This window comes from Pelobates fuscus, chromosome 4, assembly GCF_036172605.1.
Source record: "Pelobates fuscus isolate aPelFus1 chromosome 4, aPelFus1.pri, whole genome shotgun sequence".
Classification (NCBI taxonomy): Eukaryota; Metazoa; Chordata; class Amphibia; order Anura; family Pelobatidae; genus Pelobates; species Pelobates fuscus.
This window is the reverse complement of record NC_086320.1, coordinates 160,275,733-160,300,273: the sequence shown is the minus strand read 5'-3', so window position 1 is coordinate 160,300,273 and position 24,541 is coordinate 160,275,733. Positions and strand designations below refer to the sequence as shown.

Genomic DNA, 24,541 nt, shown 5'->3' with positions numbered 1-24,541 from the left:
CATAGTTACACACATTACTGATAGGATTAAAGAAAATCATATTTTTTTAATTACTTTACTAATGTGTTGTTTTTTTAAGTCTTTTGGAACATTGTAGTCTTCCAATTGTGATGCTTATGGTTATGTGTATGGTCATGTGATACTTTGAAATTTGATGGGTTAGCATCCAATAACCTGAGCTTCAAATTTCCAACTTTGGCCTTGACTTCATACTTTTTAATAAACCTTTAGAAGGATTTTTTTAAAAATATATTTTAATATTTTTTATATATTAATATACATTTTTATATACAATATAGTTTTTGATATATTAAATCATATGTAAAGCTTATTCAAAATGATTAAATCAAGGTCTATATTCTAAAAAGCTGTTTGTTTCATGGATACAATATTCACAAAATAACTCAGATCTCTTGTTACAATTTAAAACCATGTGTACTGCATATTCATATACCAAAATAAGAAATGCTAGACAATGAAACAAACACATACATACATTTACATTGCCATTCTCTCTCAATACTGACCTTGTGATAACTTTAGGTATGCATCTCGTTAATGACTGAAGTACCTCTGACAGCTTCCAATCCACTTGTGGCAAGTTTTATAGGCTTATTTTCTTGCTCATATTGACCTTGGCAGACTTGCACACACCAGCCTGCCACAATACCTGTCCTTCTACTGAGCCATTGTGCAGAAAAGAAAATGATACATGGCACAATCCGCATTAGCATCAAATTTAGTCATCAGTGATACCCTTTTCAGATATTTTAACAATAAGTTATTATTTATTTGGATGGCATGTCAAAAACACAATTACATAGGAAAAAAGTACGCTGAACGAGTACAACAGAAAAAGCTTAGTGTCTTAGAGATCTATCTGAACGAGTTCATTTAAAACTGGACTTAATGATTTTGCCCTTAATGACCCCAAGCCATCTGGTATCAGACCTTCCAACAATTGTAGGCTATGACAATAACACACATATGTTTAGTATTTTAAGAACTCGTCATCATAGCCAAATTCCCACAGAGCATGGTTGCTAATCAATCTTACATCAATTTAACAACATAAAGCAGTAAATTTCATCTTGTAAGATTCTTAGTAGGCCATCCTCTTTGTCCTCTTTTCGCTTATCACAGTACCAACAAAATTTGGATTTTAACATGGATATTAGAGTATTAATCCTGTATGCAGCAAAACATAGTGAAGCCTGGATGATCAAAACAAAATAGCAATAAAACAATCATCACTTGTAACTATTTTTATTTGAATAAGCAGTCTAAGCAACATTAACAGCGGTGATAGGCTGTTTGCACTGGGCTAACAGAAGTGAAAATTCCACATTATCAAGGCAGCAGCTGAAGAGGAGGATTTATCTATGGGTGCCATGGAGAGCCATTTGTAAATCTGGTCCAAAATAGTTTGACATTAAAATGGCGGATCAAGCCAATAGATGTTGTTTAGAGTGTCCCTTTAAGAAAAATGTCCCTATCAACACAATTGTCATAAAAAAAGTATTAATTTTTTGGCACTGCTGTGAATCATTTGTTCTTTCTATTAGTAGGATAAACAACAGCGTTCAATAAGTAAATACAAGCATGACTAGGGAGAGACACAGTGTGGCCTTCTGACTTAAGGATTACTGTGGATACACTAAGTGAATGGACACATATGTTTTCATCTGAGACAGAATGGTGTGTCTGTCCCTAAGGGAATGGATTTGATAAAGGTAATAGGACCTGCATACATTTTTGCCAAATCAATCTCTGAGGCTTCAATTAAACATATGCAATTTGTTTCATTCCACATGTACATTTGGACAAATGTCAAAGTTTCTGAGAAACTGCAATATTTACCTTGCAAGGTTAAATCCTCCTCCTCTAGTGGCTGTCTAGAGGCACTAGAGGTGGACTTAACCCTGCTGACGCTGGCGGGGGAGGAGTGTGGGCGTAGCCTGACCCAGCACGAGGGACATCGGCACTGGATTCAGGTGAGTGACTGAAGGGGTTGAACACCTTCAGTGACGTGGGAAGGGGGGCGCGAGCCAGGGGGCCACTGTAGAATTCTACAGTGCCAGGAAAACTGTTGGTTTCCTGGCACTAGACAATCACTTTAAATATGTAAAACTAAACATGAGGAACACTTTTATTTATTTTGTACTTCACAGAAAGTAAGCTTTACTGTATTAAACCTTTAGTTACTTTGACATTTTAAAATGGCAATTTCGAAACCTTTAAATAGATAAATCTTCCCCAATGCAATTCCAGTTATGCATCCAATCCAAAGACAAAGAGCACTCACTGGTCTTATGAACATACAAAAAATATATATTTTTTTTCTGGTTTATACTATCAGCAAATCAAGGTTTCGATCCACAATAAGGACCCTTACCAAGTTTCTTTATCATATTCTTAACAAATATGTATATAAATAGATAAAACCCAATCCGAAATGAGGCAAGGCAAGACAGATGTGTTAGGGAAGGCTCATTGCCTGATTTTGGGTTGGATTTTACCTATTATAAACATGTTTGTTAAGAAAGTGTTAACTTGATAAAGGTCCCTGTTGTGGACTGAACTGTTAAGCTACTTATGGCTATAAAAACGATTTTTTTTACATGTTTATAAGACCCCTGAGTGCTCTCTCTCTCTCTCTCTCTCTCTCTCTCTCTCTCTCTCTCTTTCTCTCTTTGGATTCTATATATATGTATATACTGTTAAACACAGATCTGCACACACCAGTCAAGTCATAAAACTTGCTTTTCCCACTGAAATCTCCACACAGAATCTGTGTTTCAAAGCTGTTGTATACAGCAAACATAAACTCCAAGGAATCCATATTTAAAATGGAATAATGAGGCACAAATGTGATTCTTTGTTGAACTAATTTGCATATGTCCACCCAGAATCCCTTGCAGTAGTAATATCACTGCAAGTTTGAGATTTCTGTGAGAAAAGCAAATCTTATGGCTCGTCAGGTGTGAAGATCTGTGCTTAATAATGTATTAACTATCCACTGACTTTAGGTGGAAGGGGTTTTCAATCATAGTTTTCCCCACCATAACTTTCTTGGTTTATGTATGAATGTTTCCAATTTTCCAACAAATTGTTCTTTGTTTGCATCAATCAAAATAATGTAACAATTTATTTTAGAAATGCTTCTCATTTAGTCCATAGTAACTATGTATTGGTAACTTTTATTTTTACATATCATGTGAGAAGGTCAAAGCAAGAAGGTTGAAAAAAAACGAAAAACCAATAGCTGATATTTTTTGAAGGGTTATATTATATACAGGGTCACTGGAACCAAAATTGCACAGATAACTTTTCACTTCATTTTCTGAGAACTTTATCTGCTGTACTTGTGGAACTAATCATTGTTTTGTATTATAAAATTATGACTTTTGTGGAAAGGATATTTTACTAAATCTATTCTACTGCCAGCCCAAACCAAATTAACTGTTTGTACTATTTCTGAGAAATATAGACAATGTAAGTCAGAGGGAAATCACAACCCATGTTTCATTTGCTTTCTAGAATTATGTTAGGGTCTAAACTAATAAAGTTGTTTGTGTGAGTCTAAACTAATAAAGTTGTTTGTGTGGGTCTAAACTAATAAAGTTGTTTGTGTGAGTCTGTATGTCTTTTTTGGGGGAATAAAAATCTCAACTTTACAGGACAGGAACAATATTACTGTATATTTCACTTTCAAATGAAGTTTCCAGATTTTTTTACATTAAATCCTAAAGGTTGAATCCAGTTCTTTAACATTTCAAAACTTGGCAGATGTATGTTTTTCTGTATTTTTTGACTTGGTTTAATTTCCATTTAAACATTGGCTTTGCTATTTAAACTTTAAAATGTAGTGTCTTTTTGCAGAGGCCTTGCTGTGCTGGGTGCTTTAGGGGCTAAATCCATGGATGTGGGGTTATTTATAGTTGCTGGAGGCACTGCAGGGTACTAGAGTTTTTTGGGATTTTTTTTTTGGTAAAACCTTTATGAACTGTTCCTGACCATTATTTTTTAATTTTGTTTAATAAAGTGGTTTATATTACATCTCCAATGTTACATAGTTTTTTTGTGGTTTTAGCGATACGCTGCCAGTATTGCCTTATAGCAACCAGTTTCATATGCTGGTTTGCTCTATAATTTATGATTTATATATTTATCCTCAAAAGTATAATATCTGGCGATAGTATCATTTACCCTGTTTTTTTTTTTTTTTATCAGGGATAAGGATATTAACACTGTACATATTTTTGCTGCAAATGCACTTTATTGTACTTATTTCTTAAAGACACAGTATCCATCTACATTATCATTACTTTTATCTTATTTGAGCCATTTTTCACAAGCTAGCTCCTGGATATTATGCACCATACTCCAAGGTGCCATCTCTGCTATTCTACATATAGGTTTTGGTGGATCCCTATTATTTCCAGTGTAAGCAGCTCAGTGATAGTCAGACTCCCTCTCTTCTTAATATTCCATTTAGGAATATAAGTACTCTCATCTTATAATAATTTATCCGTCTAAATGCTATGAATTAGCATCTTTGAGGCAAGAAGCATGTCAAACTAGTTTTGTGGGTATTGTAACCTGGCATACTATGATGGACTATTTGCTGAATTTTTATGACTCATTAATAGCAGTTAAAGGACCACTCTACATACATAAATCCCTTTAAGTTTCTGAAGTGCTTTATGTGTCAGGACCTTCTAATTGCAATTGCAGTTAATAAAAGTGACAAATTATATTTGAGAACGTCTGCCTTCTCCCCAAGTAAAAGTGTATCTGTTTGAAATCGGCACTTTTGTAAATAATTGAATCTCCATGGCTGCCAGTAAGAGGGTTCAGGGAGGTTATCTTCCAAGTCTGTTACCTCCACAGAGCTAAGGAAGTGGCAGGCGTGCTCTGCCCTCTCCCCAAGTAAAAGTGGGCCTGTCCATAGAGCCCATTTTAGATCTGCGTGGACTCCCTGTCTGCAAACTTCCTGGCTAGCAGGCTGACTGTCCATAAGGCTAACTGGGCAAATTACCAATGGGCCACGATGGCTATTTTCCAAGGTCAACAAGGGAGATCAAGGGGTCTCCCAGCCATCCCCTACATACCCTGCTCAAGCAGCAACCCAGAGAAGATCTCCTACACCAGCTAGGCCACAATAATGCGTAGGAGAAGGATGGAAAACTATCCCCCCACTACTGCCCCTGAGCCACCATCAGAGCTCCGACTCCCATTAGAGCACCTAACTCCTTCACTATTGCCCGTATTCCCTATCACATTCCATACATCCCATAACAGCACCTATCCCTCCATCACATTTATCCGTCCCCCATTAGCTCTTATCCCCCACACCACCTCCTCTATCACCCACACATACTACAGACCAAATCTCCATTGTAAACTACAGGCCCTATACCACCATATACTACAGACCGAATTTCTCCCATGCACTACAGATCTCAACTCCTCTTATACTACAATCCATATATCCCCATACACTACAACTCCTATGCGGCCAATACACTGTATACTTCAACCTCCATCCATCACACACTACAACTAAAATCACCCCACATACACTACATCCCAAATCCCCGACACAAAAACACACTACAACCCCCTCTCAACACAGACACCACCAACAGGCCTCTCTACATACACTACACTTCAAACTTCCCCATTCTCAAGCCCACAAACAGCCTCCTCACACACGGTATATACAACACCACACTTAGTCTACCCCCAAACAACACTACAAGCAGCCTCTCCCCACACATGCAACTCAAAAGCAAGCTCCAAATGCATACAAAAACATATACACATACACAACACCCTCTCCCAGCCCTGTTATTTTGTCCTCTGATATAATTAGGAAACCAGATACAAGTCACCATCAGCAAACACAAACACGTGTGTCTTTAAATTCACTTTCACTGAGCTAAACAAACTGAGGGCATTTTACACATTTTTGAACTCTTATGTGGATATTATTTTCCATTGTTTTATAAGAAAAGTGACAGTTCCCCCTTAGCTGCTCGCAAATCTAAAATTATTTTTTTAAAGGCTTTATTTAAAAAAAAAAAACTCCCTAGACATATTGTGTTTATGTGATTTGGGAAAAAAAATTAAAATGCTGATACTAGGGTATGGTTATACAGAATTGAAGGTATGAGAAGATATGCAGGACATAATGCTATACATTATACAAATCGTGAAAATGCACAAGGTTGGTAACCTAACTGATAGGAATAGAATGTTATCTTACTTTCGAAGGTATCTTCTGCTGTTCTAGAGTCATGAAAGCAAAGAGATGATGTTATGTGATCTTTTTTGGTTTACAGAAACTCAATATTTATTTTTTGTTAATGCGTATTTGTAGAAAATAGATTCATTTTCTCACAAAGACAAGGCTCCCTAGATGTCAACTGAAGAGGGAACATTTTGACATGCTGTTTGTGACCTCTAGCTTGTCATAAACTGACAAATGTGTTTTTTTTTTTTAAATTCTTTATTTTTCTTGTGCATATTAAAGAACATACAGTTAGTCTTGCAGCACCACAACAGCAACTGCAGGCTTGTCATGAACATTGACTTGTTATGGCATGTGATTGGCTAGCACATTTTTATAGTATCTTATCATGAGAAACAAACTATTACAAACTGTTCTATAACGTAAAGGGTTAAGCATTGGCAGGAGCATTTGCAGATTTCGTATACGAACTGTAGGATCAGGACTGTTACAACTTTCTTTAATGAAAAGTGATGAGCATGTATATTTTATTATTATTATTATTATTAATAATATATATATATATATATTATATATATATATATATATATTTGCGGTTGCAACATCGCTGCAGTTTTGGGATTTCTGTGGGAAAAGCAAGTCTTATGGCTTGACTGGTGTGCAGATTTTTGTTTAACATTGTATTAAGCATCCACAGACTTCAGGTGGAAGGGGTTTTCAATCACAATTTTTCCCCACCATAACCTAATTATATATATATATATATATATATATATATATATATATATATATAGGTTCATGACTCTTTACTCACTCTTCTGCTGAAATTTAATGGTAGAATGAATTTTACTAAATATACCTACACGAGAGATTTATGGAAATATATTGCTGTTTTTTTACCTTTAGTTGTTTCACCAGATTTTCTAGAACATGAGAGTCAATGTGTTTTTATTATTATTATTATTATTATTTTTTTTTTTTATTTATATATAGTTTTTATAACAGTGCAACTGGCATCTTATAGATAGATAGCAGTAAATTTAAGCCATTCTTATACCTTAGGTAACTAGAATGCTTTCTAAAATACAAAAAAACTGGTCAGGCTAATGTAGGCGTGATGGAACATTTTATTGTTCTGTGTGGGAAAACTGTACAGGTGCATTTAACATTTTACTAATTTGTGGAATTTGTGGAAATGAGAAAAAAACAGACTTTTGGGTGGGGGTTGTAAAAACAGGTTTTGTAACTTGCAGACTTGGTTTATTTATTGCTATAAGCAAAATGTAAAATGCTTTTGCCATGACATCAGTGGTAACAAAATATCAGCTAGCCAATCCTTCTATTTACTTGAGCTACATCTATTTCTGTTTTACTGGAACTAGGATTTGTATTCAAACGAAAGGCTTCCCTTTCAGATATACAAACTCTATGATGTCATGTGCCAAGTATTTCCTTGGTACAATCAAGACATGAATTGTTTACATTCCACCCACGCTTCTCATAAGTACCTTCTGTGTAGTACATTGCTCAAATACCAAAACAATGGTTGTACATGTGTTTACATCATCGTTCTGAAAATGATAATTCTGATCGCTGCTGTCTGACTGACAGTGATGTGACGGTGACAGTGATATTAAATGATTAAGCATATTCAGTCAACAAAACATTTTGTTCTTCTATCCTTCTTGATAACATTTTTTGTGCTGAAAAACCCCAATTCGGCTTATACTCGAGTCAATAGTCTGTATTATGGCAATTTTCATTGCCATAATACAGACTGGGGGCTGCAGAGATGTTACTTACCTCTCCTGCAGCTCCTGTCAGCTCTCTCCTCCTCCGCGCCGTCCGTTCAGCACCTCGGTCAGCTCCCAGTGTAAATGCGGCTCTCGCGAGACTTACAGTGTGAGCTGACAGAGGGAGCTGACCGGACGGCGCGGAGGAGGAGAGAGCTGACAGGAGCTGCAGGAGAGGTAAGTAACATCTCTGCAGCCCCCACAGCCCCCCCCCACTGAACTACCAACCCCACTGGACCACCAGGGAAGGAGCCCCCCTCCCTGGCCAGCTAGCAAGCAGGGAGGGGGGACGAAACAAAAATAAATTAATAATAAAATAATAATTTTTAAAAAAAAAATAACATTACAAATAATAAATAAATAATAAAAAAATATGAAAATAATAAAAAAAAATAATAAGTAAATAAAAAAAATAATGAAAAAAAAAATAAAATTATGTAAAAAAATAATAAAATTGCCCACCCCCCCCCTCCCCCAAGGCTCTGCAACACACACATACACACACACACACACTGCATTCATACACACTGCACTCATACACACACACACACTGCATTCATACACACACTGCACTCATACACACTGCACTCATACACACTGCACTCATACACACACTGCACTCATACACACACTGCACTCATACACACACTACACACACACACTGCATTCATACACACACTGCACTCATACACACACGCTGCACTCATACACACACGCTGCACTCATACACACACGCTGCACTCATACACACACGCTGCACTCATACACACGCTGCACTCATACACACGCTGCACTCATACACACACGCTGCACTCATATACACACGCTGCACTCATATACACACACACTGCATTCATATACACACACACTGCATTCATATACACACACGCTGCATTCATACACGCACACTGCATTCATACACACACGCTGCATTCATTATATACACACACTGGAAATAAATATTCAATTAATATAATTTTTTTAGGATCTAATTTTATTTAGAAATTTACCAGTAGCTGCTGCATTTCCCACCCTAGTCTTATACTCGAGTCAATACGTTTTCCCAGTTTTTTGGGGTAAAATTAGGGGCCTCGGCTTATATTCGGGTCGGCTTATACTCGAGTATATACGGTATATATACATATATTATATCTATCTATATCTATATCTATATCTATATATATTATATATTATGTCTTACTAAGTGTATCTTTTATTAATATATACATATATTAATATAAAAATACACTTAGAGTAAAATTATACACGTATATTTATAATATATATAATACCTATATATATATTGTATATATTATAAAAAATAAATAATAATTAATTAAAAACAAAAAAATGTAAAAAATATAAAAATTAAAAATAAAGTGTATATATATATATATATATATATATATATATATATATATATATACACTTTATTTTTAATTTTTATATTTTTTACATTTTTGTGTATATATACACACACAATACATCAATTAAATACCGCACTCATATGCATAACCATATGCATGAAAAAATAATAAGAAAGTCTCTATTTGATATGCAAAAAAAGTGAAATTGATTTACTATACACTAGTATAGTCTAAATTAATTAATCAACAACATATAAACACTATTGTATTCTGATGATTCCCTTCATAATCTGGTTATCTAAACCAATTCATCAAAATAGGTAAATCACTCATATATTAGTCACTACATGTATGGTACACAGATAGAAATAAATAACAAACTCCTTAATAATTCATCTATGGTACAAAACGCTCATATATATATATATATACACACATCCTAGGCTATGTACAATTATATACATTAATTAGATACAACATATATACTGTGTATAAGTTAATAAATATTCAGATGGATCCATTCCTTAGTGATTCTCATTTGAAAAAGGTATATATACAAAATTGAAAAAATAGAGAAAAAAATAGAGAAAAAAATGTATAAGTATGCACAAAAATTGCAAAAAATTAGAAAATGAGAAAAAAGGAAAAAGGTAAAGAAAAAAAAGAAAAAAGGAGAAAAATTACTAGTCCTTTGAAAGTTCACTATATATATATAATACAGAGATGGTTGGATCTCACCAAATGAAGGTTTCAATCATGGGATTATGCAATAGCTGTGAACGGTCCAATGGTTCTCAAATATGTAGAGAGTAACAACACTTGTTCATAGAAGCCGAGAAGTGCACCAAATGAATTCTCTCTTGGTTGCTGGACATGTGTATCCAATAAGCATATCACACTGTGTCTCCGTTAAGATGGTCTCGTTGGCATCCTGCGTAGTGTATAAGTTATCGTCGGGCTGCGCGCTCGGGACAGACTGTCCCTTCAATGGCCCCTGTGGCCCGGTTTCCTCTAAAAAATTTTGTTAGATTTAATGATGCTCACTCATGTAGGTAAGATCCAATCCCCCTCCTCCAAATTGGAGGACTGGTATTGGATTGAACAATACTTAATGGGGGTGAACAACCTGACAATTTCTTTATGGATAGACCAGGATGAAGTAGGAATCAGAATTAGGAATGCAGATAATTGTATTTTAGGAATGCTTTTGACAATATGGACGGAAAAAAAAAGTCAGATGAAAAATTATATATGTAAGGCGGTCCCCGTAACAATATTCGAGGACTTGTTCGCTGATTTGAACCCAGAACTGGTGTGTGTTTTTTATAGGGCAGGGCAGCTGTAACCAACACCTCCAATCTCATCTCATTGATTGGACTCCAGTTGGCTGACATCTCACTCCAATTAGCTCTTGCAGATGTCATTAGTCTAGGGGTTCACATACTTGTTCCACCTGCACTGTGAATGTTTACATGGTGTGTTCAATAAAAACATGGCAACATTTTATTATTTGTGTGTTATTAGTTTAAGTAGACTGTGATTGTCTATTGTTGTGACTTAGATGATGATCAGATCACATTTTATGACCAATTTGTGCAGAAATCCATATCATTCCAAAGAGTTCACATACTTTTTCTTGCAACTGTATGTCCATATACATAATTACATAAATAATTTCATAAATATACACGTAGACTTCAAGTACATAAATATGTATATATATTTAAATTCTAGGTGCATATTGGGCAGACTAGATAGGCCGAATGGTTCTTATCTGCCGTCACATTCTATATTTATGTAATATTTTTACATAATTAAGTAATTTTATTGATTGCAATTTGTGGGACCTGCCTGACAACTGAGGCTGAAAGTCCAGAGAATGTAATTTGATAGCACTATATTTAACTCTGTAACTTTCCAAGACACCCTAAAACCTGTACATGGGGGTACTATTTTACTGGGGAGACTTCACTGAACACAAATATTAGTGTTTCAAAACAGTAAAACATATCACAGTGATGATATTGTCAGTAAAAGTTACGTTTTTTGCATTTTTCACACAGAAACTGAACTTTCACTGATGATATCATTGTTGTTATACGTTTTCCTGTTTTGAAACGCTAATATTTGTGTTCAGCTAAGTCTCCTGAGTATAACAGTAACCCCCATGTACAGGTTTTATAGTGTTTTTGAAAGTTACAGGGTCAAATATAAGGCTTGATTTTCAGTTTTTTCACGTTAAAATTTGCCAGTTATGTTGCATTTGAGAGCGTAAGGTAGCCCAGGAATGAGAATTATCTCCATGATGGCATACCATTTTCAAAAGAAGACAACCCAAGGTATTACAAATGGGGTATTTTCAGTCATTTTTAGTAGCCACTTAGTCACAAACACTGGCCAAAGTTAGCGTTCATAATTGTTTTTTGCATTTTTAACACACAAACAAATATAAATGCTAACTATTGCCAGTGTTTGTGACTAAGTGGCTAATAAAAAAAAGACTGGACATACCCCATATTGAACACCCTAGATTGTCTACTTTAAAAAGATCTGTACATGTGAGGTGTGATTTAGAGAATTTTTTTTTGTATTTTTTAAATGCAAAGATTAGTACAGACATGCCTGAGGTACCCCAACGGCATTCCTCCGGCTTTATAGCACGTGTTACAATAGGGTAATGAATAATACGTGCACATTTTATAAATTGAGATTCTGAACGTTAGTTGTACTAAGCTAGCAAACAGTAATGAACTCATTAAGTATAAGATATAGCATATGTCTCAAGATTGCGTTTTGTTATGTGTAGTATTTCAGTAGTTAAACATTTGGTGGAAAGCGTAGCCCCGGACCCAGACAAACTAGCCAAGCATTTTACTGCCCAAGGTGAAGATATATCATTAGTAGATTATTAAATGCAGATCCCCATATTCCTGACAGCTAGCCTGTTAAACTGGTTTAAATGCTTAACACCCCTTATATGTTGACAGTCACTCATATGCTAGACAATAGTTTTATGCTTTGCCACGGTTATGCATAGTTATGGTCATGTTCCGCCGGTTGCTTCGGTATAGGTAGAGGTGCCGAATCAGACAGGGATTGGTGGAGCTTTATCGTGTCCATCTACGTGGAGCAGGGGGGAACAGGGCCAGGTCCATACAGCTTCCGGCCTCTGGCTGGGCTCTGTTAGGCAGGATAGTGGAGCAGCGGCCGTCTGCCCCACTCACCGCCAGAGTGGGCCCCAATTGGGGCAACGAGGACCTTTTCTTCTGGGGACTGTAGCTCGAGGAGCCAGCCTCACCCTGGATCCAGTGTCCCTTATGCACTGAGGACCGGTGCTGGTGGTCGGTATTAAGGTTAGAAATCATCGTTTTAAGACTTATTAGTCGGTAATATGCAGGAGCTGAGCTTCCATGCAACCATCCAGCTTGGTGGACCGGCCCCGCCCCGCCCCGTGATTCCAAGATTTATGACAGATAACAGTGTTACAATGTAAAAATATATATTTTGAAACAGCAATGTCCTACTTGTACTTATAGCCCTATAACTTGCAAAAAAAAAGCTAAGAACATGTTGACATTGGGTATTTCTAAACTCATGACAAAATTTTGAAACTATTTAGCATGGGTGTATTTTGGCGGTTGTAGATGCATAACAGATTTTGGGGGTCAAAGTTAGAAAAAGTGTTTTTTTTTTATTTTGTCATCATATGTTATGATTTTTTTTTATAGTAAATTATATGAAATGATAAAAATAATGATATCTTTAGAAAGACTATTTAATGGCGAGAAAAACGGTATAGTAAATGAGTAAGAGGAAAATGACAGCTAAACACAAACACTGCAGAAATGTAAAAACACCCCTGGTCCTTAAAGGGACACTCCAGGCACCCAGACCACTTCGGCTCATTGGAGTGGTCTGGGTGCCAACTCCCACTACCCTTAACCCTGCAAGTGTAATTATTGCAGTTTTTTTTAAATTGCAATAATTACCTTGCAGGGTTAAGTCCTCCCCTAGTGGCTGTCTATTAGACAGCCACTAGAGGACACTTCCTGACTCATAGCACAGGTTTTCTGTGCTAGAGCGTCGCTGGACGTCCTCACGCTGTGTGAGGACCTCCAGCGTCGCTCTATTCCCCATAGGGAAGCATTGCGCATTAGGTCTCGCATTAGGTCTCGCAGATCAGTCTCGCCCACCGGCCGACGTATGCAGAAGGAGGAGCGGCGGGGGAGGAGGAAGCAGCGACGTGGGACCTGTCGCTGCCCCTGGTAAGTCACTGAAGGGGTTTTCACCCCTTCAGCAACTGGGGATTGGGGGGTGGGAGGGAGAGGGACCCTCCAGTGCCAGGAAAACGGATCGTTTTCCTGGCACTGGAGTTTCCCTTTAACGGTAAGAAAATTGAAAAACGGTCTGGTCACTAAGGGGTTAAAGGGACACTATAGTCACCAGAACAACTACAGCTTAATGTATATGTTCGGGTGAGTATAGCACATCCCTGCAGGCATTTTCATGTAAACACTTCCTTTACAGAGAAAAGGCATTGCTGTCTAGGGACACCTCCAATAGCAGTCACTCGGACAACCACTAGAGGTGCTTCCTTGGTCAGTGCTGCACAACATTTAACGTCTCAACGCTCTGCATGGAGACTCTGAACTTTCCCCATAGAGCTGCTTTGATGCTCCCTATGAGGAGATACTGATAGGCCAGCGTGGCATTTGGCTCTGCCCCACCCCGCTTCCTTGGCTGATATCATCAGAATTGACAATCTCTATCTAAATAAGTTTTATCCTATTTAAGGGGGCGAAAGAATCCAGCCCCCGGACACCTAAATAGTGTTTTAAACATCAAAGGGTCAGGAATACACGTTTGTATACTGACACTATAGTGTTCCTTTAAATACTCAGAAACTCAATAATTCTGTGTGGAATGCAAGTACAGTACTAAAGGGGGGACCAATTTCCCCGGCCCCCACCCCTGAGTGGTGGGTGGGGGCCCTAAATTACTTCAAGGTGGGGACCAATTGCCCTCCCCCCCAGACCCCACCCCCGAGCGGCGGGTGGGTGCCCTAAAGAAGAATAAGGGGGGGACCTAGTATCCTCCCCCCTGGCCTCCACCCCTGAGCCGCGGGTGGGGGCCCTAAATAAAAATGTAAACCCCCCCTCAGGGTGACTAGGGGTCCCCAAACCCCTAGTCACCCTCCTCCTAACAAAATTAACCCCAACCTACCCCCCTCACCCTAAAAATAGTGAGGGGGGACCAATAACTAGGTAATCTTTTTTCAGACCCAAAAAAGGACAAATAAAAATCCATAATACCCGTCGCACTTTAAAAAAAGCAAAACCCGAGCACAAAAACAAATTATCTATCTTCACCCATGGACAGACTGAGCTCTGCAGGGTGGGGGAAGGCTTATAGAGCCTTGCCCTGTCCTGCAATTAGGCTCAGAGCACTCTGGTTGGTTGGTTTAAGCCATCCAATCAGAGTGCTCTGACAGGTAAATGAAGAGACTGACAGGTAAGTCTCTACATTTACCTGTCACAGCACTCTGATTGGTTAGCTTGAAATCCAGCCAATCAGAGTGCTCTGTGTCATTTTACACAGCGTGGGAAAGTTCTTTGGAATTTTCCCACGCTGTGTAAATTGACTCATAACAACACTCTGATTGGTGGATTGAAAGTAACCAATCAGAGAGTTATGAATCAAATTACAGGCTGCTCACTGTTTACTAGACATGCCCCTACTCTCAGTATAGCGAGTAGGGGCATAATTTACTAATACTAAGTAAGTTTTACTTAGTATTAGTAAATTTGGCTAAAAGACCAATTTAGGTCTTTCAGCCTTTTAGTAGATAACTTCCTAATACCGTGGGAATTAGGGAGTTATCTACTTATTAATTCCTGTCATTCCATTGACTGGCTAAGTAACTTACATTTTATATGAATGTGTGTTAGTTGATTGTTGTAAGTGTTGCAAATGCTTACAGCTGAATCCTGGCTATGTTTGTATACTTTTTATTGAAACTTGTATACAGTACTTCGGCAATACTGTGCTGGAGGTCAATATAACTCACCAAAAAATCTTAGTTGAGGGAGTTAAGTTGAGGATGATGGGGTAAGGGGCTATTGAGAGCAAATCATAAGAGGTGGTGATATGAGAGAGGAAATTAAGTGTTGCAGAGATTAGAGATTGTACATTCATGAGAAAAAAATAAGATCAAGGGTATTGTCAGCTACATGGGTGGGGGCTTATTCCACTGCGAGTGCCCAAGGGAGGAGGTAATTGAAAGTAGTTTTGAGGCTACTAAGGACAAAGGCAGGTTAATTGGAATGTTGAAGTCCCCAAGAATTAGGGATTCAATATTAGAGGAGAGGAAGTAGGGAAGTCAAGCAGCAAAGTGGTCAAGGAAGAGGAGAGGGTAACCAGGGGGACGATAGATAACGGCAATGTTAGCAGAGATGGGTTTGAAAAGGCGAATTTATTGAATTTCAAATGATAAGAGAGGGATGGGGGTGGGTAGAGGTTTGAAGGAGCAGTGAGTTGAGAGCAGACACTCTACACCACCACCTTTACTTTCAGAGTGTCTTGGGTAGTGGAAAAACTGAAGACCACCAAAAGATACAGAGGCAGGGGTAGCGGTGTCTGAGGGATAGAGCCATATTTCGGTTAAGGCTAGTAAGTCTAGGGAATAAGAGATGAAAAGGTTGTGCACAGCAGTGGATTTAGTAACACTGCAAACAGAGCATGCATTCCAGAGTGCAGAATGGAAGGAGGATTTAAAGGAAGAGTGACATGAGATGGGTACGAGATTATTGTGATTCCTGGAGTTAGCACATAGTGGGTTAGCAGAGGTGGGACTGGGATATAGAAAGACAACGCCAGCTGCTAGGAGCAGAAAAATAGCAAATAAAAAAAGGTGGGAGTAGGATTTAAAGGTTTTGTGAGAGGGTTTGTATTTAGATGTTTTAGAAAGGGTTGGTGGAGATAGGCTGGAAAGGTATAAGCAGAGTGCATGGGATGAATAGAGAGGGGAGGGAAGTAAAGTGGGAGCAATGAAATGGTGTCAGCAGGGACAGGTGGGCAGAGGAATAAAGAGATTTTGCTAATTAGAGAGGTGAGAGTGAAAGTAAAGAATATAAGGGAGAGCATTCCCTAAGGAGAGTAAATGTGTTTATATTAGAAAGAAGGAAAATTAGGATTTTTTGATGCAATGTATTCACAATCTGGCAGAAGTATTGAAAGAGAAGGCTTGTGGTAGAACTTCTAGTACTTTATACATTCCTAATTCTTTGGCAAAAAAAAGTTTACAGCACATAACAAAAAATATTTAAATTGTATAAACTAAATAACATGAGCATATTTAATATGTCTATGTAGAGACGTTTACAACGACAGTACATATTACGCTTATTATTATTATTATTATTGCCATTTATATAGCGCCAACAGATTCCGTAGCGCTTTACAATATTATGAGAGGGGGATTTAAATATAAATAGGACAATTACAAATAAACTTACAGGAACAATAGGTTGAAGAGGACCCTGCTCAAACGAGCTTACATTCTATAGGAGGTGGGGTGTAAAACACATTAGGACAGGAATTTACAATCAAATAAGGTGGGCTGCCCTTTAGGAGAGGGCAAGAGACAGGTATGTGAGGTAAGGGTTAGTCTTGGAGGCCATAAGCTTTCCTAAAGAGATGGGTTTTAAGGCACTTCTTAAAAGATGCAAGACTAGGGGAGAGTCTGATGGCGGTAGGCAGGCTATTCCATAGGAAGGGAGCCGCCCGCGAGAAGTCCTGCAAGCGCGAGTTGGCCGTACGAGTGCGGACAACGGACAGGAGGTGGTCACGGGCAGAACGGAGAGACCGAGAAGGGACATACCTATGGATCTGTGAGGAGATATAAGAGGGGCTAGAGTTGTTCAGTGCTTTATAGGTGTGAGTTAGTACCTTGAATTGACTCCTATAGCATACAGGAAGCCAATGTAAGGACTGGCAGAGGGGTGAGGTGTGAGAGAAACGACTAGAGAGGAAAATCAATCTAGCAGCAGCATTCATTACGGACTGTAAGGGTGCAGTACGGCTATTGGGGAGACCAATCAGGAGAGGGTTACAATAATCCATGCGGGAAATTACTAGAGCATGGACAAGCTCCTTGGTAGTATCTGGTGCAAGAAAGGGGCGGATGCGGGCTATGTTTTTAAGATGGAATCTACAGGATTTGGCAACATGCTGGATGTGAGGCTCAAAGGTGAGACCAGAGTCAAGTATGACACCAAGACAGCGCGCTTGCAAGGATGGACTGATGTTGGTACCACAAACTTGGAGGGAGAGCGAAAGAGGAGGATCAGTATTAGGAGGAGGAAAGACAAGGAGCTCAGTTTTTGAGAGATTGAGTTTCAGAAAGCGGGAGGACATCCAGTCAGAGATGGAAGAAAGGCAAGCAGTGACACGTTGCAGGACGGCAGGGGAGAGGTCCGGGGAGGAGAGATATAGCTGGGTGTCGTCAGCGTACAGGTGGTAGTGAAATCCAAAAGAGGTAATAAGTTTGCCAAGAGAGGCAGTATAAAGAGAAAATAGAAGGGGACCAAGGACGGAGCCTTGGGGAACTCCAACCGAGACAGGGCAAGGGGAGGAGGTATCATTAGAAAAGGAGACACTGAATGAGCGTTGGGAGAGATAGGAGGAAAACCACGAGAGGACAGAGTCACAGAGACCAAGCGATTGAAGAGTTTGAAGAAGGAGAGCATGATCAACGGTGTCAAAGGCCGCTGAGAGGTCAAGAAGAATTAGTATGGAGTAGTGGCCTTTGGATTTAGCTGCGATTAGGTCGTTAGTAACTTTGATAAGGGCAGTCTCTGTAGAGTGGAGAGGGCGGAAGCCAGATTGAAGAGGGTCAAGGAGAGAGTTGGAATTGAGGAAATGAGACACACGGGTAAAGACAAGTCTTTCCAGAAGCTTTGAGGAAAAAGGGAGCAGGGATATGGGACGGTAGTTAGAGGGGGTGGATGGGTCGAGGGATGGTTTTTTTAGTATAGGTACTACAGTGGCATGTTTAAGGTCAGCAGGGACGATGCCAGAGGAGAGCGAGCAGTTGAAGATGTGTGTTAGAGAAGGCACGAGACAAGTGGAGAGAGATCTAATAAGGTGAGATGGGACAGGATCGAGCGGGCAAGTGGTGGGGCGAGAGGAGCAAAGAAGAGCAGCCACCTCTTGGTCAGTAGCTGGGGAGAATGTCTGAAGGGTAGGAAAGGCATGATCTATGTGTGATTGAGAAACAGAAAGGCAAGGAGGGGAGAATTCTTTCCTTAGCTGTTCAATCTTGTCAGTGAAGTAACATGCGAAGTTATCAGCAGTAAGGTTAGTTTTGGGGGTGGCCACAGCAGGGCGAAGAAGAGAATTAAAGGTGTGAAAGAGACGCCTGGGGTTGCGGGAACATGAACTAATGAGAGTGGAAAAATAGGACTGTTTGGCAAGGGCAAGGGCTGCACTGTATGAACACAATATGAATCTATAATGGAGAAAGTCTGATTGTGTACGAGACTTCCTCCAGGAGCGTTCAGCACAACGGGAGCATCTTTGCAGGTAGCGCGTTGATTTAGTATGCCATGGTTGGGGGCGGGTCCTCCTCGAGGTGCTTGTTTGGAGTGGCGCTGCAGTGTTCAAGGCAGATGTAAGAGTAGAGTTATATATGGAGATGGCCTGTGAAGGACAGGAGAGGGAAGGGATGGACAGCAGTTGTGAATCAATGTCAGCTGACAACTGTTGGAGATCAAGAGAATTAAGGTCCCTCCTGAGTTGAGGGAGGTTAGGCTGAGGTTTTTGGGTGAGGGGGTATGTGAGAGCAAATGATAAGAGGTGGTGATCAGAGAGTGGATATGGAGTGTTGCAGATATTAGATACTGTACATGCATAAGTGAAGATTAGGTCAAGGGTATTGCCAGCTACATGGGTGGGAGAATCTGCCCACTGCGATAGCCCGAGGGAGGAAGTCATGGAAAGTAGTTTGGTGGCTGCAGAGGTCAAAGGTGGGTTTATAGGAATATTGAAGTCCCCGAGAATTAGGGATGGAATGTTAGAAGAGAGGAAATAGGGTAGCCAGGAAGCAAAGTGGTCAAGGAAGAGAAGAGGGGAACCAGGGGGGCGGTAAATAACAGCAATGTTAGCAGAGAAGGGTTTGAAAAGGCGAATTGAGTGTATTTCAAATGATGGGAAAGAGAGAGAAGGGGGGGTGGGAAGAGGTTTAAAAGAGCAGTGAGGGGAGAGGAGAAACCCAACACCACCACCTTTACATTCAGAGTTTCTTGGGTTGTGGGTAAGTTGGAGACCACCGAAGGACAAAGATGCAGGGGTGGCAGTGTCAGAGGGGGAGAGCCAGGTTTCTGTTATGGCTAGTAAATCTATAGAACGAGAGATGAAGAAGTCATGGACAGCAGTGGATTTAGTTATATTGCAAACAGAGCGTGCGTTCCAGAGGGCAGTATTGAAGGAGGATTTAGAGGAACATGAGATGGGTATGAGATTAGTGTGGATCCTTGGGTTAGTATGTGCTGAGTTTGTTGCGAGGGGGCCGGGGTTAGGAGAGACATCACCAGCAGCTAGGAGCAGAAGGATAGAAAGGAAGTGAAGGTGGGAGTAGGATTTGAAAGTTTTGTAGGAGGGTATGTATGTAGAGGATTTGGGAGGAGTTGGTGGAGATAGGCTGGAAAGGTATGTGTAGAGTGCATGGGATGAATAGAGAGGGGAGGGGAGTAAGGTGGAAGTAATAATTATGGTGTTGCTAGGGACAGGTGAGTGAAAGGATAGGGATATTTTAGTGATGAGAGAAGTTAGTGTTAAAGTGAAAAATAGAAGGGAGAACATTAGAAAAAGTGTATTATATAGATATGGAGATCATATATACAATACGCTTGTTTTTTTCATAAAAACAATAAATACAGCTTGGTAATGAAGGGGTTAACAAAACAGAAGAGGCAAAGTTGGAAGATTTAAGGCTCACTTGTTGGTCACTGTCTGTATTCAGTGATGACAGCAGCTGATATCACTAAAAAACCAGCTATGCATTTGTTTTCAACATATGGCAGCAGCTCAAACAAGACTGTGGAATGTCTTGTCTTCAGATGCCCAGTAAAATCAGTTCTTCTTCAACTCAACTAAAGCAATGTGCTGAATACATGAAAAACGGAAGAGTGATGCATGTCAAAAGAAGTAAAATAAAAACAGCTATATTCATGGATAGAATTGAATGTATTCTTAATCATCCATTGATCAACATATAAGCTACGCACTTTGTAACAGAGATTTAATAGCTAGATCTCATATCATGGAAAGGGCCCACTTTACCTTTTCTATTGGTATGTGTATATTGTACTATCTTTTCCCCAATTGTACAGCACTGTGGAATAAGTTGGCACTTTATAAATATCAGTAAAAAGAAGAAGAAAAGAATAAAAAAACGTACTGCAAATTATAGTGATCCTAAAGGTAAATCAAAAGATTAATGCTATACACTAACTTTATGAAGAGCCCAAAATGGGTGCTATATGAGAATATGGGAATTGGGAAATGGGAAATGGGAACCAGCTGCATATATATATATATATATATATATATATATATATATATATATATTCCCACTTCCCATATCTATATATGATAGCTATCACCAATACCAGTTTCCATTCAGGGAAAGATATTTTAACTTGTACACTGCTCTAGTGAAATCACCACCAATGTATAGGTTATAAAATATACTTAATAGGGAACACATGGGATGGGCGGCTGCATTGTAACAAGGCTGAGTGATACAAAAAATGGATACAAATGCAGAAAGATACGTCCTGTGCTCACTCCCATCACTGGGCGGCTGCAAATGACTACAGTACACATCAGCCCCAATATACAGTAAAAACCAAAGAAAAACAAGTTACCTGCGCTCTCTCCTTAATCCCTATGTATTTTTAAACAAATGGAGGTTTTTTAGTTACCTCCAATGGCCATGAGAGGATGAGCCCGCCTGCCAACGTCAAGGCAGACCGCCCTAGATGGGTCCTAACTCTAACCACTCACCTTGCTTCCTTGAGCCTCTGGCAAAAAGCTCTACTGAGACAGAAAGGGGGATTTTTTATATACACCCCTATACATTATTAACCCTTAATAGGGAACACATGGGATGGGCGGCTGCATTGTAACAAGGCTGAGTGATACAAAAAATGGATACAAATGCAGAAAGATAAGTCCTGTGCTCACTCCCATCACTGGGCGGCTGCAAATGACTACAGTACACATCAGCCCCAATATACAGTAAAACCCAAAGAAAAACAAGTTACCTGCGCTCTCTCCTTAATCCCTATGTATTTTTAAACAAATGGAGGTTTTTTAGTTACCTCCAATGGCCGTGAGAGGATGAGCCCACCTGCCAACGTCAAGGCAGACCCCCCTAGGTGGGTCCTAACTCTAACCACTCACATTGCTTCCTTGAGCCTCTGGCAAAAATCTCTACTGAGACAGAAAGATTTTTTAATAAAATCAGGAGGCAAGCAGGAAACTACAAAAATCTTGGACTGTTGGTGGGCCACCAGTACTGGTTTGGGTCTAGTAGATTCAAAGACATCCACTGATCTAGTAGATTCAAAGTCTCTGTAGCAAATGACTATATATGTATATAAATTATACCAGTGTTTAAGACAAGTGCAGCTTCTTACTATCTTTCTTGGGAAGAGCCATATAGGTCCTGGTTCTGGTCCTAATAAAGTAAAAATAGACCTCAGGGTTTATTCACAAACAGTGTATTACATTGCAATGAAAAGTGTATTGCATTGCACTGAAAACTGCATTGCAAAATGCCTAATAAGACAACCAAAACACTTTTATAAATTATTAACATTTTTGCGGATCATATCTCTTTTATCCAAATTTTGTGATTCATTTTTCAGTGCTGTTTAGTGAATTGCCCACCTAATATGTAAAGTGTTAGAGTTGGTATATTGATACATTTGATCACCAGTAATAAAGTTTGACTTTCAGGATAGTTTTACCATAAAAATGTTCATTTTCAAGGACAATGGTATGATGTCATATTATTTAGCTGTAGTGATTAAATTATCAATTCTTATAGGATTTGTGTGTTTTCATTCACAATCTGAAATAAATGCTTCTAAATATTTTTTGCAGTGAATCATATATATCCCCCTGATGATTTATTAAACGCACACATGGCTATGAATATCCATATTTTTCCTGTACTTCAGTTACAAGAATGGGAGATGTTCTGAAGAAAAATGAACCATTAACACAAGAAGCAGTATTGTGTGCAGTAAAGAATCTCCAAACAGTGATAAGGAATATTAGGATGACTTTGTCATTATTGTAAGCTCGTTTGAACAGGGACTTCTTTACCTCTTGTGTCTGTTATATTCTTTATGTAAATTACATGTCAAATATCTCCATTTTATAATTGTAAAACACTATGGATTATGTTGGCGCTATACATACTGTATGCTAATAATTATAATGACAAACATGACTGCAACATGGCTTGTTGTAGCACATTGTGCTAATCAGATGGCTAGCAAATTTGCAGATCAAAGCTAATGTAATTGTGTGTACTACTAGTAGACTTTATGCACCAAATGTTACAAATACCTCAGCACCAGAAAATCTACAAATATAGTCCTGGAGGATGGACATGAAAGGCTGTGTGCACTGCCGAAATACATGTCATGGATTGTGGGATGATTGCAAGCCATTTTGTAATGGGCACATGCAGCTAGTCACATACATTTCACATACGTATCTACGAGGAGCCCTATGTGTGCTGCTAAAACCTATACATATTTACTAGTCCAATGTGTAGATTATATGGCTTATTCACTAAACATTGAATAGGAAAATCTAGGCAAAAAATATTAGTCAAGCCATGGCTATAACCGAGCTGGGAATTTTTGTTTAAATATAAATGTTTTCCCTACATTTGGAAATTCAGTATTTCAATCCGATGTAGTTCAGTGATTTAGCAAAAAAACAACAACTCAACTGCATATGTTTATCTGAAGCTTATACTTTTAAAGAAGACAAGTCCCTTTAAGAAAAATTAAGTACCATACATTAACTTTTGGATACCAAGTGCATAAACAACACTGATGGCTAATCATGTTTCTCAAGCTGTGGATAGTAAATGAATAAAATAAAATCACAGCGTTCCAGTGTGAAATTCTAAAAGGGTATTACTGGTTTAACCCCTTCTGTAGGAATGATGGTGCATGAATGAAATCTTGTTATTATTGACACATTTTGGTCTGAAATATGTGAAAGGTGATTTTCACACACAGGTACAGTGGTGGTGTGAATGCATGTGGGGGAGGGGGTTAGCCAAATGACTATACTGCAGGAAGATGGGGAAGGAAGGGGGGGCAGAGCTGCAATGATTTATTTGAGGAAGGGATGCTGGCCATGACAGGTACAGTCAGAGTGAGGGTTGCATTATTTTGCTGTGAAGCTCCTCTCCCTCTCTCACATACTACATGTGCCTGGATTGGTGGAAGCAGTTAGTAGAGGTCACCAAGGCTCTGGCAGCCCTCCTTCTCCTCCCCCAGCCAGCAGCCCAGCTGGAGAATGTGTGTGAGATGACTGCTAAAGGCAGAGGGGACGGATGGCGTATCTCACACACCCCAAGTACAGCGCCAGGCAGCCTGCCGGCATCTTCTCATTCCCTGCCCTGGGCTGCAGAGAAGGCTCGGCGCTGCCTGGCTCCGGCGGGAGAGCAGACAAGCCGAGGAAGAAGCCGTTCTGCCTGGTGAGGATGAAGCCGCTGAAGGAGCCCGTCAACAACAACAACAACGTGTCCTTTGTCATCCACTGTCACATAGGGAAGGAGATCAAACACATCTGCAGCAACTGCAGCCGAGGGGAGGAAGCCCGTGAGGGTGAGTGAGGCTACTGCTGCATTTTGTGAGTGTGTGCTGTATAGTGAGCTACAAGAGGGAGTGTGAGTGTGTGCTGTATAGTGAGGGACAGGAGGGAGTGTGAGTGTGTGCTGTATAGTGAGGGACAGGAGGGAGTGTGTGCTGTATACTGAGTGACAGCAGGGGAGTGTGAGTGTGTGCTGTATAGTGAGTGACAGTATATTG

General features: G+C 39.3%; 1 protein-coding gene across 3 annotated transcripts in view; it reads left to right on the top strand.

Moving 5' to 3' along the window:
• Positions 1 to 24,541, top strand: part of PHACTR1 (phosphatase and actin regulator 1) — a 382,609-nt gene that overhangs the window by 183,982 nt on the left and 174,086 nt on the right. Inside the window, exon 1 of one of the 3 annotated variants that reach the window (XM_063451714.1) lies at positions 23,848 to 24,337. The exons of 1 other annotated variant lie outside the window; for it this stretch is intronic. In XM_063451714.1, coding sequence (XP_063307784.1) covers positions 24,064 to 24,337 — 274 coding nt within the window. In that variant the 5' untranslated portion in view covers positions 23,848 to 24,063. Of the gene's footprint in view, positions 1 to 23,847; positions 24,338 to 24,541 lie in introns of those variants that run through there. One more of the 3 variants, XM_063451717.1, reaches the window with a different exon arrangement.